Source organism: Trichechus manatus, unplaced genomic scaffold (assembly GCF_000243295.1).
Source record: "Trichechus manatus latirostris isolate Lorelei unplaced genomic scaffold, TriManLat1.0 scaffold00190, whole genome shotgun sequence".
NCBI classification, from domain to species: domain Eukaryota; kingdom Metazoa; phylum Chordata; class Mammalia; order Sirenia; family Trichechidae; genus Trichechus; species Trichechus manatus.
In genome coordinates this window covers 3,084,406-3,101,834 of record NW_004444126.1, presented here as the reverse complement: position 1 = coordinate 3,101,834, position 17,429 = coordinate 3,084,406, and the positions used below count along the sequence as shown (strand labels likewise).

Below are 17,429 nucleotides of genomic sequence, written 5' to 3'. Positions count from 1 at the left end.
TCTTCTGAAGCACCACTGAGTGGATTTTGAACCGTCAGCCTTTCAGTTAGCAGCCGAGTGCATAACCATTATGCCACCAGGGCTCCTTGTAACCCATTTGGTAAGGTGCTATCACTATCCTCACTGAGCAAACCGAGGCTTAGTAACCCATACAGCTAGTAAGCAGTAGATCTCCAATTCCAACTCTAGTGGACAGACCCCAGCAACTGGGTTCCTAATTGCTCTGCTCTTTTATTGGTTCTGTTTTATTCGCCCTTTCTACTCTCCCAGCACTTGGATCTGTGCCTGGCACATAGGAGATTCGCAGTAAACAGCTGTTCAAAGAATGAATGAATGCATGTTCCCATCTCTTTTTCTAATCGCTGCCTCTGGAATTCTCTAGAGCGGGTAAGTGGGGGCTGACCCAGGGCTGGGGCTTGGGGCCTAAAGGAGGACCCAGGAGGACATATTTAGTGCATGTTGGGGCTTCTAAAAAGGAGGCTTGTGGCCATGCGGGCATTGGGTGGAGAAGGCTTTGGTCAGTGCCAGTGGGTCCTAATCGCTATGGTGTCGTAGTTGCCTTTGATTGATGAAATCTTCACCTTGTCACCAGAAACAAAAACGCCCCCTTCAGTTTTGGAGAGACTTTCAAGGGATTCAAGACCCCTTGGCAGCTCAGATGCAGACCCTCTGGCCCACTGGACTCCTGAGCACTCTTATTGGAGCAGGCAGACGCCTCCCCATCTGTCTACCAGTAGGGCTGTCACTGCTCTGGGCTCTGACCTCTGAGGGCAGACCAGACATCTGGGCCATATCTGTACCTTCCAGGCCCGTGCTACCCCACATCAGCCTGTGAATCAACACTACCTTGGGGTGCTGGCTGGGCTCGTTCTGGCCAGGAAATGTTCTCATTCTTTTTCTCTCTTTCCCTCTGCCTGTCTGTATCTCTCTGATGTCTCTCTGCTTTTCTCTCTCTCTCTGTTTATGTGTCTTTCTGTCTGTCTCTGTCTCTGAGTCTCTGTCTGCCTTTTTCTCTTTGTGTGTGTCTGTCTGTCTCTCTCTGCTTTTCTCTATGTGTGTGTGTGTGTGTGTGTCTTTCTGTCTGTCTCTGTCTCTGAGTCTCTGTCTGCCTTCTTCTCTTTGTGTGTGTCTGTCTGTCTCTCTCTGCTTTTCTTTGTCTGTGTGTCTTTCTTTCTGTCCCTCTCTCTCTCTTTCTGTATGAGTCTCCGTCTGTCTGTCTCTCTGTGACTGTCCCTCTCTCTGTCTCCTTCTCTCTGTCTGTCTCCCTTTCTATCTTTCTGTCTCTTTCTTCCCCTGTACTTGTCTTCTTTGGATCTCTGCCCGTCTATCAGTTCTTTGTTTTCCTCTCTCTCTCATCTTTTTCTCAACTCTGTAATTTTCTTGTTCTGACTTCTCTCTGACTCTCTTGTGTTGCTGTTCCTTTGCCCCCCTTCTCTCTGACTCCCCTCTTCTCCTCCCCTCCCTTCAGCTCTGTGCAGTGAGGTGGGTTCCCTCTTACCTGGGGACCTGCTACTTCTTGTTTGAGAGTGGGTGGGCAGGTGGGTGCTTTGGGTGACTGGGGCCGACCCCCCATTTTATAATCTGGCAGACACCAGGCCTATGGTACGTGGCACAAACGGGGAGCTGGCTCAGCAGGCCCAAGGGGGCCTGCCTGTCCCAGCTTACTGCTGAGAGCTGCATTTTCCATTGTGAGCCTGGCAGGCACAGCAAAAACCCTAACGGCAAGGATCCACCTTTTGACCTGCCCTCTGCTTTGCCCCTACCACACTGCTCTCCTATCACCCCCAGCTGGGGGAAGGGCCAGCCACAAGTTACCTGCTGTTGTCAGCCATGGGGCCTGGGAAAAGGGGAGCCCCCAGGGAGCTAGGAGACCTGCATTTGAATCCTGGCTTGATCACTACGTACTACATGGCAATTGGCAGGTGTCTGCCCTGGTGGTCCAGCGGTTAAGTGTTTGGCTTCTACCCAAAAGGTTGGTGGTTCGAACCCCTCCAGCGGCTCCACAGGAGAAAGACCTGGCGAAATGCTTCTGTAAAGATTACAGCCTAGAAAATCCTATGCGGCAGTTCTGCTCTGTCACATGGGGTCACTATGAGTTGAAACTAGACTTGACGGCAGCTGACGACAAAAGCTATCTTTGGGGTCTCTGTGTCTGCAATTATAAAGTGGGCACAAGCATCCCTACTGGAGTGCTGTGCAGAAGAGAAGGTTATGATGAGCAGGACAACGCTTGGTAAAGGCAGACGTGGGTGTGCTATCAATGACTCTACTTACCAAGTGCTTATGTGTGTTAGGAGTCCCTGGGTGGTGCAAACAGTTAACACGCTCTCCTGCTAACTGAAAATTCGAGGTTTGAGTCCACCCAGAGGCACTTTGGAGGAAAGGTCTGGCAATCTACTTCTAAAAAATCAGCCATTGAAAACCCTATGGAGCACAGTTCTACTCTGACACACATGGGGTTGCCAGGAATCCGAACTGACTCAACGGCAACTGGTTTTTCTGGTTTTATGTGTGTGAAGCTGGGTACCAAATGCTTTACCCACACCATCTCAGTCAATGCCCAGGATAGCCCGACTTATTTGGTACTTTCATTATACCCATTTCACAGATGAGAAGAGTGCAGGCACAGAGAGACCAGAGCAGGAAGCGGCCCAGGCAGGCTGGCTCCAGGGTCTATACGCTCAACTCTTGTGGGATTGACCTTGGCCCTAGCCTGGCTCCCTGTTTCTGGGTAGGGGTGTGCTTGGGTGAACTGAGCATTCAAGGCGTGGGGCCTGTCCCACATTCCCCACTGGGCCCAGCTTCCTCCCTTCCTGTTTCCCTGCTTTGTTTACTGCCTGCAGACCCCTAATTATCTGACCCAGGGATAGAGCTGCCTAGACATAACACATTTGCTCACCACTGCACACCCAGCGCTGGCACAGGGCCTGGCACCCAGCAAGACCTCCATCAACATTGGGTGACTAGATGGTCTTGCCCACGGGTCATAACAGAAGGTGGGATGCAGGGAGAGAAAGGGAAACCAAGATGGGGAGAGAGAAACGGGGAGACAGATTGGGCAAGGTGGAGAGCACCCAAAAAGAAAGAGACGATGTAGACAGAGATCAGAGTGCAGAAGGGGGAGATGGCTGGTGAAGGAGAGAGACACGCACACAGACACACCCCCCACAATACGTACAGGTAGAGACACATGCAGAGGCACACACGGATAGAGACACGCCAGACAGAGAGAGGTACCCAGACACCCAGACACCTAGATATAGAGACACACAGAGATAGAGAGAGAGATGCTGACACACACAGAGACACACAGATAAAGAGACACACACACACATACACACAGATAGAGACACAGAGAGAAAGGCGCGCGCGCGCACACACACACACACACACACACACACAGGTCGAGGTAGAGCAATAAAGACTTTGAACAATGGAACAAATCCCAGAAATTGTATCACTCACTACCTCACTTCACAAACAGAGAAAATGAGGCCAGGTGGGACGAGTGACTTGAACAAAGTCTCAAGGTGCACTACCAGCAAGGCCAGCAGAGGGACCCAGGGGAACTCACTCTCTTGCCCCTGGGTGGAGGGTCTTCATAGGTTCCTGCCTCTTCTATGGGGATTCAGGGCCCCAGGCCCCCCATACGGCCCAGTTCTGCTGGAGATCACCCTGTCCCCACCTGGCACCCCTCACTTTCCAGCTTTCCCCTCAGCCTTTCATCTTGGGCCAAGGCCTGGGGTGGGGGGCAGGAACCACAGGATGAGGAACACTGGAGCCACAGCCAAGATGCCTGCGGTGGGGCCACCCACAGGTCTGGGCCGTGAGGCCAGGCCGTCTTGTCTCTGGGCAGTTCCGGACCCAGTTTGGCAATGAGCCCCCGTCAAAGGGCCAGATGGGGGTGGAAGTGGGGGTGCCCTCATGTGAGCACCCCTATGAGTGTTTTATGGCTCTCAGCTCCTGTAATCCTCACTATGACCTCGTACGTTGAAGGCTGTGGTTAGCCCCATTTACAGATGAGAAAACTGAGGCAAGTCCCTTTTGCCTCTCTCAGCCTCAGTTTTCTCATCTGTAAAGTGGAGTTGGGGGCTCACATCTTTTTAACTCCTGAGCCCAAGCTCTTTATTTATTTATTTATCTATTTATTTATTGCACGTCAGATGAAGGTTTACAGAACAAATAGTTTCTCATGAAACAGTAGTACACATATTGTTTTATGAAATTGGTTAACAACCCCACGACATGTCAACCCTCTCCCTTCTCGACCTTTTTTTTTTTTTTTTGGTGAAAATACACATAGCCAAAGATACACCATTTCAAAAATTTCTACGTGCGCAGTTCAGTGACATCGACTACACTCTTCCGGTTGTGCTGCTGTTCTCACTTTAGATGAAGGTTTACAGAACAAAATAGTTTCTTGTTAAGCAGTTAGTACACATGTTGCCCTATGAACCCAAGCTCTTAAAAACTATGCACTCCTGCTTTTTTATTGTTGCAGTACTTGTTAGGTGCGGTTGAGTTGATTCTGTCTCATGACGACCCCGCGTGTTACGCAGTAGAACTGCTCCATAGGGTTTTCTTGGCTGTAATCTTAATGCAAGCAGATCGACAGGCTTTCCTTTTGTGGCACCTCTGGGTGGGTTTGCATTGCCAACCTTTAGGTTAGCAGTTGAGTGCAAACCGTTTGTTTGCTTAGGGACCTGCTTTTTTAATAATTTTTATTTAATAATAATCCTTGTTAGTATTAGCAATAATGACGATGATGACAGATAACGTTTTCTTTTAATCTTTTTTTTTTCTAGAAGCAGTTTCCAGTGCTATTCATGTATAACTCACACAGATCCTCACAATACCTGTCTCTTAGGTTAAACCCAATTTACTTTGTTATACCCATTTTACACATGAGGAAACTGAGGCTCAGAGAGGTTCAGTAACATGCACAAGGTCACCCAGCCGGTAAGCATGGGATTCAAATTCACTCTGTCTGGCTGCAGAGGTTGTGTTCTTAGCCTTTAGTTTTCATGGCAACAGTTTATCAAAGTCATGCGTTAAATGTTGTTGTTGTTGGGTGCGATCGAGTCAGTTCCAACTCATAGCAACCCCATGTGACAGAGTAGGACTGCCTCATATGGTTTCCTAGGCTGTAATCTTTTAAAGAAGCAGATCACCAGCTCTTTCTTCCGCAGAGTTGATGGGTGAGTTCAAACCACCAACCTTTTGCTTAGCTGCCGAGTACTTAACCGTTGTACCGGCAGGGTCCTTAACCCTCCCCACAGGGAACTGGTGCTGCCCTTTCCCAGGCCGTAAGCTGGGGCTCAGTCAGCCTCTAGGTGACCCAGGTGGTAAGAACAGGGTCAGATCTCACTCTCAGTGCCCTGACTCCCAGCCAAGCTCTTTCCTAAGCTATGAGAGGCCAGGGATGCAGGACGAGGGTGCACAAAGTGAATCCTATAAACCCTCGAGAGTCGACAGGTGCTGTACAGTTTGCAAAGCATGCTCTCACCCACCAGCTCCTTTATTCTGTCCTCAGAGCCAGCAGACTCATCCATGTAACTTTTTGGGCCCTGCAGGTCCTGACCCAGCCCACCTCTTCTGCCTCTCTCCATCTGCTCCAGCCACATCAGGCTACCGGCTCTTTCTGGTACATGTGCCGCAAATTCTACCACTGCACTTTTGTTTGTTTCCTCTGCTTGGAATGCCCCTGCTTCCTTTTCACTTTGCGCAAATCCTCCCACCCTTCGGAATCGAGTTTAAATGCCACCTCCAACATGAAGCCTACCTCGATTGCCCCAGCTGGAAGAGGAACGGGGTGGAAAGGGAGAAACGAATTTGCTGAGCGTTTGCTCTGTGTCAGACATGTTACATAACCTCACAACAACCCAAGTTTATTCTTATCTCCTTTTGTAGGCAGAAATGGAGGGGAAATGACTTGCCCAAGGTCGCATGGCTAGGCAGGATGAGAATGAAATTTTTGGACTCCTCATTCAGTGCTCATTCTATTGCTCCAGACAGAAGCTCAGTGGAGCTGATTATGGCAGACCTTCCTCCTCTTGCCTTCTTCACAGCTGGTCTCTGAGGTTGGCGAGCCAGCCCATTCCCTCCCAGCCAAAGCCAGAGCTGCTGATCCCTCTCCAGCACTTGCTTTTGTTTCTGCCGCTCATTTGCTGAGTTGGGGCTTTGTCTCCTGGGGGCCCCTCTCCCCACCCAGACTATAAGAGCCTGGCTGCAGCTGGCCCAGGTCTGGCATGTTCTCTGGGCTCAGCTAGGTAAGTTCCAGACTTGGGGAAGGGGAGGATCAGGAGCTTTGAGTGAGCCTGACCTGGGAGGCAGGGAGTCCAGATCCCCAATCCTGGGGACATCTTTGTGTCATCCAGAATGCCATCCTCACCCTAACCGAGGATGGGTCTAGGCATCAAGACCTACACCTATCTTCTTGTTGCCAGGTGCCCTTGGGTCAATTTTGACTCATAGCAAGTCCACGTTGACAGAGTAGAACTGCCCCATAGAGCTTCCTTGGCTATAATCTTTACAGGAGCAGATCTCCAGGTCTTTCTCCCTTGGAGCCTCTGGTGGGGGGCGGGTTTGAACTGCTGACCTTTTGGTTGGCAGCTGAGTGTTTAACCATTTTGCCATCAGGGCTTTTACTCTGATTTAAAAGCAAATCTATTCTCATAGTCCTGTTGGCTGCATTTGCACCCTTTGGGTTAGGGACTGTCTCTGGAAGAGGTACTTGCCGGGTGATGCATCTACCCTCTGACAGACATAGAATGTTCTCCTAGAGAGAGGATAAAACAAGACAGGTGGGGGGCAGAGCCACCAGGACCCAGAACGGGGATGTTCTGAGATGGCCACAGGAAGGGAAAAAAGGATATGGGAAGGGAAAGAGAAGGGCAGGCCAAAGCCACACTTTGCGCCTAGCCCAGTCACATCTGAACCCCATCTAGATCCCAACTCAGCCCAAACCAGCCTTCAGTGTCAGGGAGGAGAGCAGGGTTAGGGCAGAAGGTGATTATGTTCCTCTCCTGTGTAGGAAGGGGCTGGCATGACGCTGCAGTGTACCAAGTTGGGGGGACCCTGGAAGGTAGGAAGAGGCACGGGGGTGAGGGAGGTGGTGGGGAGCAGGGAGGGGGCGGGTTTCAAACCTGGATCCAGAGGACCCCTCCTCCACTTTCACTGAATCTCCAGGTCACTTCTAGGAGACGGGGTTTACGATTGCCCCCTTTCACAGAGGGTGCAACTGGGGCTCAGAGAGGGGAAGAAAGGTCCCTCACAGGAGCAGAGAGAGAGCTCAAAATTAAACTTGAACTTGTGTCTTTCCGGTTCCAAAACATTAACTATATTATTCTCTGGATCCACCACTACTGCCACCACCAATTGAATTGACTCCAACTCATCTGACCCCATGCATGTCAGAGTAGAACTGTGCTCCATAGGATTTTCAATGGCTGATTTTTGGAAGTAGATGGCCAGGCCTTTCTTTCAAGGTACCTCTGGACAGACTCGAACCTCAACCTTTCAGTTAGCCACCAAGCGTGCAGGCCCGTAGTGAGGGTAACGAGCACCCAGGGGCAATCTCTAAATTGCGCCCCTCTCCAAATCCAGCACCTAGGAGAAATCTCTAAGTTGCGCCTCACTCCTCCAAATTTAAGATGAATCCCATTGCCATAGAGTTGATAAAAACTAAACCCACTGCCATCGAGTTGATTCTGACTCATAGTGACCCTGTAGGACAGACTAGAAGTGCCCACAGGGTTCCCAAGGCTGTAAGTCTTTACAGAAGCCGACTGCCACATCTTTATCCCATGGACCAGCTAGTGGGTTCAAACCGCTGACCTTTTGGTTAACAGTCAAGTGTTTTTAACCACTGCACCACCAAGGCTCCTAGACATTGACAGCGGCAACAATTTGCTGCCGGGAAGGCTGTCCCGGGTGGCAGGCTGACAGGCTGGCTGGGTCCTGGCCTGCGGCGGCGCCTCCTGGCTGGTGAATCACCCCTGCAGACACCGAGAGCCACAGCAACAGAGAGCAGCACCGAAACAAGGCTGAAGCGGGCGTGGGCTTTCTAGAGTCGTTCGAGTCCTGTATAGATTGGCCTTGGACGCATCTCCAGACTGCGTGGTGTCACACCCTCTGACAATGTCACCTGGTGTGGTCTGCACCCCCTCACTTCCCTAGTGATGCCACTGGTGCCTCCTTGGACTTGTGCCCGGGGGCAAGTACGCTGTTGTCCTCCCGCCTCCACTATGCCTTTGTGAGCCTGTTAACCATTTACCCCATCCAGGGAACACTCTCTGGAGAGGGAGCAAACTGGCAGCCCAAGGATTGCACACCGTCTTTGGGAATGATTTCGTTGACCTCCTTTGTGTTTTAAAACACTTAAAAAAAATTTTTTTTAATTCTGAATTTGTGAGTTGTCTTGAGAATTGGAAGCACTGGCTCACATTCCCACGCGGCAACAGTGGCAACGAGCTGTAGCCACCCCTTTATGTGGGGCCTGTGATCTCCAGTCCTCACAGGCCCCACCTACCTCACTTGCCTGGACCCTGGCTGCATCTGAGTTCTCAATTCCTGCTTTATCTCCTGCTTTACCTTGGAGATGGAGTCCCTGGGTGGCCCAAACAATTACGCACTCAGCTACTAGTGAAGAAGTTGGCAGTTCAAATTCAGATTCTCCCAGAGGCACCTCAGAAGAAAGGCCTGGAGATCTACTTCCAAAAAAATCAGCCATTAAAAACCCTATGGAGCACAAGTCTACTGTGAATGCACATGGAGTTGCCATAAGTTGGACCTACCTGCCCTGCCCCACCCTGAGTTCTGGGGTGAGCCCCTCACCCCTCACCCCCCACAGGGTTCTTAGGTGGGCGTTCACCTTTTCTCCTCTCCGGTCTAGATGGTGGTGTGGGACGAGGAGGGCTTCCAGGGCAGGAGGCATGAGTTCACGGCCGAGTGCCCTAGCGTACTGGAGCTTGGCTTTGAGACGGTGCGATCCTTGAAAGTGCTGAGTGGAGCGTGAGTCCAGGGGGACCTGAATCGGGGTGGGGTGGGGTGCAGGGAGGGGCCTGGAGTGTGGTGCTTGGATTTTCAGATGTTCTGTCTTCCCAGACTCTAACTGTTCTCTTGTGCCTCCCTTGGGCCTGAGGTGCTGAGGAGTGTGCAGGACTGCCGTGTAAGATTATGCGGGTTGTGTACTGCTTAACTGTAGGGGGAGCCATTCATACACACCCTGCCCCCTGGATGCAGCAATGTCTGGTCAGAAATGTTCCAGTTGCATAAATCAGAAGCCAACATCACTCACCAAAAGTGAAAATAAATATAGTCCAAAATAATGCTAATCATTTTTAGCAAAGTATTGCCTCCTTGAGGCTCTGAGCATAAGCTGAGACCTGCCCTCTTTTGTTTTTTTTGTTTTTTAAATGGCTTAGTGAGATGTGGAGAGGTGTTAATTGTTAGCTGTGGTTTGATGACCTCATGCACGAAGAAAAAAATGCTGCCTGGTCCTGCGCTGTCCCCATTTTTGGTTGTGAAAGAGGTATTGTTGTTGTTAATTGCTGTCCAGCCAGGCCTTGACTCAAGGCAACCCCATGCACAATTGGATCGGACCGTTAGTGGTCCATAGCGTTTTCACTGGCTGAATTTTTAGAAGTAGATCGACAGGTCTTTCTTCCTAGTCTGTCTTAGTCTGGAAGCTCTGCTGAAAATTGTACAGCATCACAGCAACTTGAAAGCCTCCACTGACAGATGGGTGGTGACGGAGTATGAGATGCATTGGCTGGGAATCAAACCCAGGTCTCCCACATGGAAGACAAGAATTCTACTACTGGACCACCAGATAACACACTGAGACTTTCTAGACCAGCAGCATTCAATAGAACTTTCTGCAGTGATGGGAATATTCTTCCTGTGTACCCCCCAATTCAGAGCCACTGGCCACATGTGACTATTGAGGGCTTGAAATGTAACTGCATTTTGATTTATAGGTAGTCCCCGACTTATGACGTATTCAGGTTACGACAAACTGCACTTATGACCATCTGTTTTGGGATTTCTTGTACATTTTATCGTATGTTGCAGCTTGTAATTTGCTGATGTTCACTAGCAGATGTTCAAAGATCAGATTTCTAAAGATTCTGCTAATAAAAGGCAATAATAATGAAAACTCAAAAAAAGAAAAAAAAAGAGGCATTCGACTTAATGTTCAGAACTGACTTATGATAGAGTCTTCGGTACAGAACCCTGTAGTAACTCAGGGACTACCTGTATTTAATTTTAATTAATGAATTTAATTAGCTACATGTGGCTAGTGGCTACCATGTTGGATAGCATAGTTCTAGAAGGTTCAAAAGTAAATTGAAAGGAGAATGATGTCCTCCCTATGTGACTCGAGTCATTTAATGCTCTGCCTGTGAGTGCCACTAAGGTCACTGTGAGTGATATTTACACATCTCACATTATGGTAAACACTCTTTTAGCTTCTGCTTTGTACAGGTGGGGAAGTGGGGCTCAGAGGAGGACAGTGGCCTGTCCAGAGATGTCAAGCAGGCCGGTAAGGAGATGAGCCCTGATCAGTGCAGACAGTGTATTCCTTGCATAGAAGCAAACGCCAGGTCAGCTGGGTGTCAACCTCCAGTGTCCCTTGTCCCACAGGGACAAGTGTCCCACCAACACAAAAGGGTCAACAGATGACAGGCAACAGGAGCAGGAGAGGGGAAAGGGGACATTCTGCTGCTGGGAGCCATTTCCACGCAACAGCTAAGTGATTTTATTGCCAGCTGCTGTAGCCCACAGTGTGTCAAGGTGGGAAGGCCCATGTCTCTTCAGAACCACAGGGGTAGATAAGAAACTGCCTCATAGTAGCCTCTCTCACGATAGGGAGGCAAGTGAGAAACGGCCTGTCTTCCGGGGAGGTGACGAGGAGTTCCACCAAGGCTTAGGTCATATAGGCCTGCGTGGCCTATATGGACGTGTGCAAGGTCTTCAGGACACCAGCAGGGGGCAGTTCCTCAACCTATAGGACACACAACAAATCAGCGGACCTCTGGGTCCAGAACATGCTTTCTCAACCTTGTGCTCTTGATATCTTGGGCTGAAGACTTCTTTGTGGTGGCAGCCATCCTGTGCATTGTAAGATGATGGGCAGCATCCCTGCTCAACCCTCAAGATGACAGTAGTACCTGCTCCCCCATTTGTGACAACCCAAAATGTCTCCAAAACAAATCGAAAACAAAAACTGTTGCCATCGAGTCAATTCTGACTCATGGCAACCCCATGTGTCAGAGTAGAACTGTGCTCCATGGGGTTTTCAATGGCTGATCTTTCAGAAGTAGATTGCCAGGGCTTTCTTCCAAGCCTCCTCTGGGTAGACTCAAATCTCTAACCTTTTAGTTAGCAGGTGAGCGCGTTAACTGTATGCATCACACAGGGGCTCAGGAAAAAAGGAAGTTTCCAGACATTGTTAAATGTCTCCTAGGGACAACCACTGCTCTAGGACTCAGCTGAAGGTCTCTCACTTCCTACACCGCCTGCCCTCTGTCCACAGGTGGGTGGGCTTTGAGCACGCCAGCTACCAAGGACAGCAGTACGTGCTGGAGAGGGGCGAGTACCCGTGCTGGGATGCCTGGAGTGGCAACACGGCCTACCCCTCTGAAAGGCTCACCTCTTTCCGGCCCTTGGCCTGCACTGTGAGTACTGCCCCTGCCTGGTCCCAGGGAGATACTGAGCCTCCCTCCTGGCTTCCAGCCTTCACTGGGGGCTTGGCAATCAGATGTCCCAGGGTACGAATTCTCACGTCACCTCTTTAAGCTGTGAGACTTGGGCAGTCCCTCCTTTCTCGGAGCCTCAGTTTTTTCATCTTGAAATGGGACCGTAGTGGTATAACAGTACCAGTTGCCGTCAAGTCGACTTTGATGGTGACCCCTTGTGTGTCAGAGTAGAATTGTGCTCCATAGGGTTTTCACTGGCTGATTTTTCAGAAGTAGATCATCAGGACTTTCTTCTGAGGTGCCTCTGGGTGGACTCAAACCTCCAAACTTTCGGTTAGTAGCTGAACCCATTAACTGTTGGCATCACCCAGGGACTCCAGTACCTGTATGGTGGGGAAGAAAAATGTAAAGCGTCTGGACAGAGTCTGCCATAAACACTCTGTCCACAGCAACTGTGGTTATGATATGTGCTCATGTGTGCTTTGCAACCCCACTTCATGACTCAGGGATCTTGGAAGAAGCTGGGTACCAGAGGTGGCAGGATGAGGTGGGGTGGAAGAGTTCTATTTCATGTTTCTGATTCATCACCAGTGCCCTCGATTTTATATTTTAGCTGCTGCTTATGGAGTATGGGTGGGGTAGGCATCATTATTCCCATCTTAAAACCCAAACCAAACCCATTGCTGTTGAGTTGATTCTGACTCATGGCAACACCGAGTGTTACAGAGTACAAATTCTCCATTAGGGTTTCCTTGGCTGTAATTTTTATGGAAGCAGATCACCAGGCCTTTCTTCTGCTGTGTCTCTGGGTGGGTTCGAACTGCCAGCCTTTCAGTTAGTAGGCCGGTGCAAATGGTTTGTGCCACGTGAGTCAGAATTGACTTTACGGCAATGAGTTTGGTTTTTTATACCCAACTTACAGATGAAAAAACTGAGGCTTAGGAAGGTGTATTTTGTTCTTTTTTACTTCGAAAACAATTTTTATTGATTAAAAACCACATAAGATATTTATTGTCCAAGATTTAGAGGGAAAACCTGATATAGCAGAATAAGAAAACAGAAGTCGTTTACAACCACACCTCTGAGACAGAAGGCCACTGTTAATAGTGCTGTGGATTTCTTTCTGGTCTTCTTTGCTATCCACAGATAAACGTTATATATATACACATACATATATGTATATATGTGTATATATATATATATATATACAGTCGTAGGCTGAGTTCTGTAGAGAAGCAAAACCAGTGAAGCATGTACATATATATAGAGAGAGAGACAGAGAGAGAGAGATTTATATCAAGGAAACAGCTCACGTGGTTGTAGAGGCTGGAAAGTCCCTAGTCTGTGGGTCAGGCAGCAGGCTGGAGGCTTCTCCTGACTCATGTAGCTGCAGGGGCTGACAAACCCAAGATCAGCGGGTCAGACAGCAGGTCGCTGGCTCACAGGCTACGGAAGCTGACAAATCCAAGATGGGCAGGTAAGCTGGCTCAAGTCCCAAGAACCAGAGTTCAGATAATAGTGAGCCAAATGCAGGATCCAGAGGATAGCAAAAGCCAGCGAGCTTTGCAGAAAGTCCATACATATTGGATGCAGGCCATACCCCCAAGGAAAGTCTCTTTCAACTGATTGGCTGCTCATAGCAGATCTCATCATGGAGGTGATTACATCATTGCATAACTGCCAAACCACTGAGAATCGTGGCCCAGCCAAGTTGACCCACAACCTTAACTGTCACATAAAAGTTGTTACAAAAATGGAATCAGAATGAACCAGTTGGTTTTCCTTGCTAGGCAAATATTTCACAATCTCCTCCCTGGTGATTAAATTTCATTTGCAACGTCATTTTTCATAGCTCTGTAGTGTTCCACTGTGTGAATAACTCATCTGCTTATTTATTCCACCAATTTCCCAGACATTGTGCTAAATACAGGGACCCTTGGTGAAATGTGACAGATGCAATCCTTGACCTCACACCGTTTACAATTCAGCAGAGGATGAACTTCTGAATTCATTTAATCCTCAGAACAACCCTGAAAAGAAGGTGTGGTTAGTTTCATTTTACAGCTGTGGAAACAAACCACCAAAACCAAACCCGTAGCCATGGGGTCGATTCCGACTCATAGCGACCCTATATGAGATATGGAAGCAGAGGCTCCGAAATGCCATGTGACTAAGCTTAGTCCACCCGTAAGTGGCAGAGATAGGATTTGAACCCAGGTCTCTGCACCCTTCCTCTTAACCATGGCGAAATCTCACCACCTGGTCCCCTATTTTTGGACATTTAGGTTGATTCCAGGTTTATTTCTGTTGTTTGTTGGTGTTTTACTGTTATCACCAAAGCTGAGGATGAGTATCTTTAATGGCTAATTTGTTCCCTGGTAATTTCCTTTGTGTAAATTTCTGGAAGGGGGATTGCTGGGCAAAGGATACACCTTGTCTAAGGTTTCTGGTACCTGTTGCCTTATTGCCCTCCCAAAGGTTTGCGAGGGGGGCTGATGTTGGGAGACCCAAGGGCATAGGTGTGGGGGCCAGCAGAGGCTCTTGGGTTTTCAACTGGGTGTCTAGGGGTCTGCAACTGTTCTCTGTCCCCACAGAACCACCGTGACTCAAAGCTGACCATCTTTGAGCAAGAGAACTTCCTGGGCAGGAAAGGGGAGCTGAGTGATGACTGCCCCTCCCTCCAGGCCATGGGCTGGGAAGGCAATGAAGTAGGCTCCTTCCGTGTCCACTCAGGAGCGTAAGTGGCTCCAGGGCTCTGCCTGGTAGGGGAAAGAGAGGTTGTTGGGATGGGTAGGGGCACTTCCTGTAAAAACCCTGGAGGCTTTGGAGCTTTGATGCCCACATTCCAGAGAAGGACACTGATGCACAGGGAGTTATTGGCCAGAATCTGTGGAACTGCCAGAGATAGAAACCCAGATCAAACTGGCTTAAAACAAAAGGAGATTTGTTGTCTGCTGCAACAGTTTCAGGCACAGCTGGATCCAGATGCTACAGCAGGGATCTTTCTCCTCTTCTTGCTCTGCCTGCCTCTGTGTGGCTACATTCTCAGGCAGGCTCTTCACATGTAAAGTCAAAGATCACTGCTTCTTCCCTACACAAAAAGCCCCAGGGAAAGAGAGTGCCTCTTTCTTAGTGATTCTATTCAGAGTTCCAGGAAAGGCTCTCATTGGCCGCTTCTCATGTGGTCAACTCTCAACTAGTCACCATGCCCACAGGAGTGGGATGCTCTCGTTGGCTAGGCCTGGTCACATGCTCATTGTGGGAGTCAGTCCCACTCGAAGGGGAGGGGTATCAGGTCTATCACCGGAAGAGGGGGGATAGACGCCTAGTCATAAAACAAACAGATGTGAGCTAAGCGATTTGCTCATAGTCCAGTACCAGGTAAGTGACTGAATCCAGCCTCAAGCCCAGGACTGACTGACCTTTCTCACCCTTTCCACCCAGGAGGGGGCAGGTGAAGGCTGAGGTGTGAGATCCTTGCTTAGTGAGGACAACAGAGCCATCTTCTAAGTTGTTCTTTGGCTTCTGGTAGGCAGGGGCTGAGGGAGGAGGTAGGATTTTTTGTTTTGTTGTCTTTTCAGTTTTCTCAGGAACCACCAGGGAATCATTTTCTTTCAGAGTAAGATGAACCCTTTGTGATTCTTGAGGCCACTTCCTTCTTTTACAGAAGGGGAAACAAAAGCTCCGAAAACAAGACATCAATCCTTGTCCAGTTCTGAACAATGTGAGGGGGTCTTAATTTCCCAGTGCTGCTGGAACAGAAATACTACAAGTGGATGACTTTAAAGAATAGAAAGTCCTGGAGTTAAAGGTCCAAATCAGGGTCTTGGTCGTGTGGATTCCTTCCTTGTCGTCCTTGGCTTGTAGATGATCCTCACATGGCATCTGTCTTCCCCAGTTTGTGCCCCCTGCCCCGTCTGTATCTAATCTGCTTTTTTTATAACTCATAGGGACACACCCTATGTTAGTACGACCTCATCAACATAACAAAGAAAACCCTTTTTCCAAGCAGGATCACATCCATAGGTACAGGGGTTAGTATTCCAACACCTAATTTTTGGAGACCCAGTTCAATCCATAACAGGGTGGTCAACGAATTCAAAGAACAATAGCCCTTTCCTTGGAAGTGTCTCTGGATAAGGGAGGAAAGGGAAAGAATTAGACTTCCCTTCATTCATCTATTCATTCATTCACCAAATATTTATTGAGACCCTTCTCTTTGCCAGGCATTGTGCTAGGCACTGGGGATAACAAGGAACAAGACACACACATCCCTACTCTCAGGGAGCTTATCTCCTGGCAGGGGCGGCTGACATGTTACAAATAATTTGACAATTAGTGATTGCAAGTCCTACAAACAAAGGACACAGGATACTAAGAAATGGTACAGTAAGGGACTGTGGTCTGTTTTGGGGAACAGGGAAGGGTTTCCTGATGAAATGATGATTGAGCTGAAATCTGAAGGACAAGTTGAACTTGGCAAGACAAAAAACGGCTGGAATGGTGTTTCTGGCAGAGGGAACAGCATGATCAAAGGCCCAGTACTAGAAAGAGCACGACACATTCTGGACACTGCAAAAAGGCCAAGGTGGCTGGAATGTGGACCCCTTTGTCCCTGTCTTGATAATTGTGCTGGTGCCTCTTTAGGGTAACAATCTGTCTCTTCCCTCCTCCAGCTGGGTTTGCTCCCAGTTTCCTGGCTACCGAGGTTTTCAGTACGTGCTGGAGTGCGATCGCCCCTCGGGCAACTACAAGCATTTCCGGGAGTGGGGCTCTCATGCCCAGACCTTCCAGGTGCAGAGTATTCGCAGGATCCAGCAGTGAGCAGGGAGCCTGGCACTGAGGAACGCAACTGTGCTTGCCTGGAATGGCAGGGCTTTGGAGGTTGTTATGTGCTCTCTCATTCTGCCTCCCTACGTAACCCATGTAAAGCCAGCACCCATGTGGGCCAGTCTATGCACAGTCAGTTCAAAAAACTAGAAGTAATAAAAAAGAAGATCCAATGTTTGCTTGTGTTTTTCAATTTCATTAATCTTTTCCAAGAACCAGTTGTTAACTTTTTTACTTTTCTCTATCATTTGTTTGTGTTTTATTTCACTGATTTTTGCTCTTTTAAAAAGTTTTTATTGTACTTTAGATGAAGGTTTACAGAACAAGTAGTTTCTCATTAAACAGTTAGTACACATATTGTTTTATGACATTGGTTAACAACCCCACGACATGTCAACACTCTCCCTTCTTGACCTTGGATTCCCTGTTACCAGCTTTCCTGTCCTCTCCTGCCTTCTAGTCCTTGTCCTTGGGCTGCTGTGCCCAATTAGTCTCGTTTTGTTTTACAGGGTTGTCAAATCTTTGGCTGAAGGGTGAACCTTGGGAGTGACTTCATTACTGAGTGAAAACGGTGTCCTGGGTCTGTACTCTTGCTCTTATTTTTATTATTTCCCTCTTCCTGTTTACTTCAAGGAGCCCTGGTGGTGAAGTGGTTAAGAGCTCAGGCTGCTAACCAAAAGGTCGGCAGTTTGAATCCACCAGCCACTCGTTAGAAACCCTGCGGGGCAGTTCTACTCTGTTCTATACGGTCGCTATGAGTTGGAATTGACTCCATGGCAAACAACAACAGTAATAATAATTTACTTCAAGTTTACTTTGTTCTTCTTTCTCAAGCTTTTTAAGGTAGAATCTTGGGTCACTGGTTGCAGGCCTTTCTTCTTTTCTAATATACATATA

The 17,429-nt window shown here is 48.7% G+C and overlaps 1 protein-coding gene across 1 annotated transcript; it reads left to right on the top strand.

The window, feature by feature from the left end:
• The first annotated feature begins 7,018 nt into the window (after nt 1–7,018).
• On the top strand, nt 7,019–16,665 carry CRYBA4 (crystallin beta A4). Its single transcript, XM_004387621.3, has 5 exons — nt 7,019–7,084; nt 8,894–9,012; nt 11,540–11,681; nt 14,297–14,439; nt 16,379–16,665. The coding sequence occupies exons 1-5, from the start codon at nt 7,046–7,048 to the stop codon at nt 16,524–16,526; spliced, it is 591 nt and encodes a 196-aa protein (XP_004387678.1). The 5' UTR covers nt 7,019–7,045; the 3' UTR covers nt 16,527–16,665.
• The last annotated feature ends 764 nt before the right edge of the window (nt 16,666–17,429 follow it).

Coding starts and splice junctions, on each gene's coding strand:
- CRYBA4 (XM_004387621.3), top strand. CDS start 7,046: ATGACGCTGCAGTGTACCAAGTTGGGGGGACCCTGGAAG. Junction 7,085..8,893: donor AGTTGGGGGGACCCTGGAAG/GTAGGAAGAGGC, acceptor TCTCCGGTCTAG/ATGGTGGTGTGGGACGAGGA. Junction 9,013..11,539: donor TTGAAAGTGCTGAGTGGAGC/GTGAGTCCAGGG, acceptor CTCTGTCCACAG/GTGGGTGGGCTTTGAGCACG.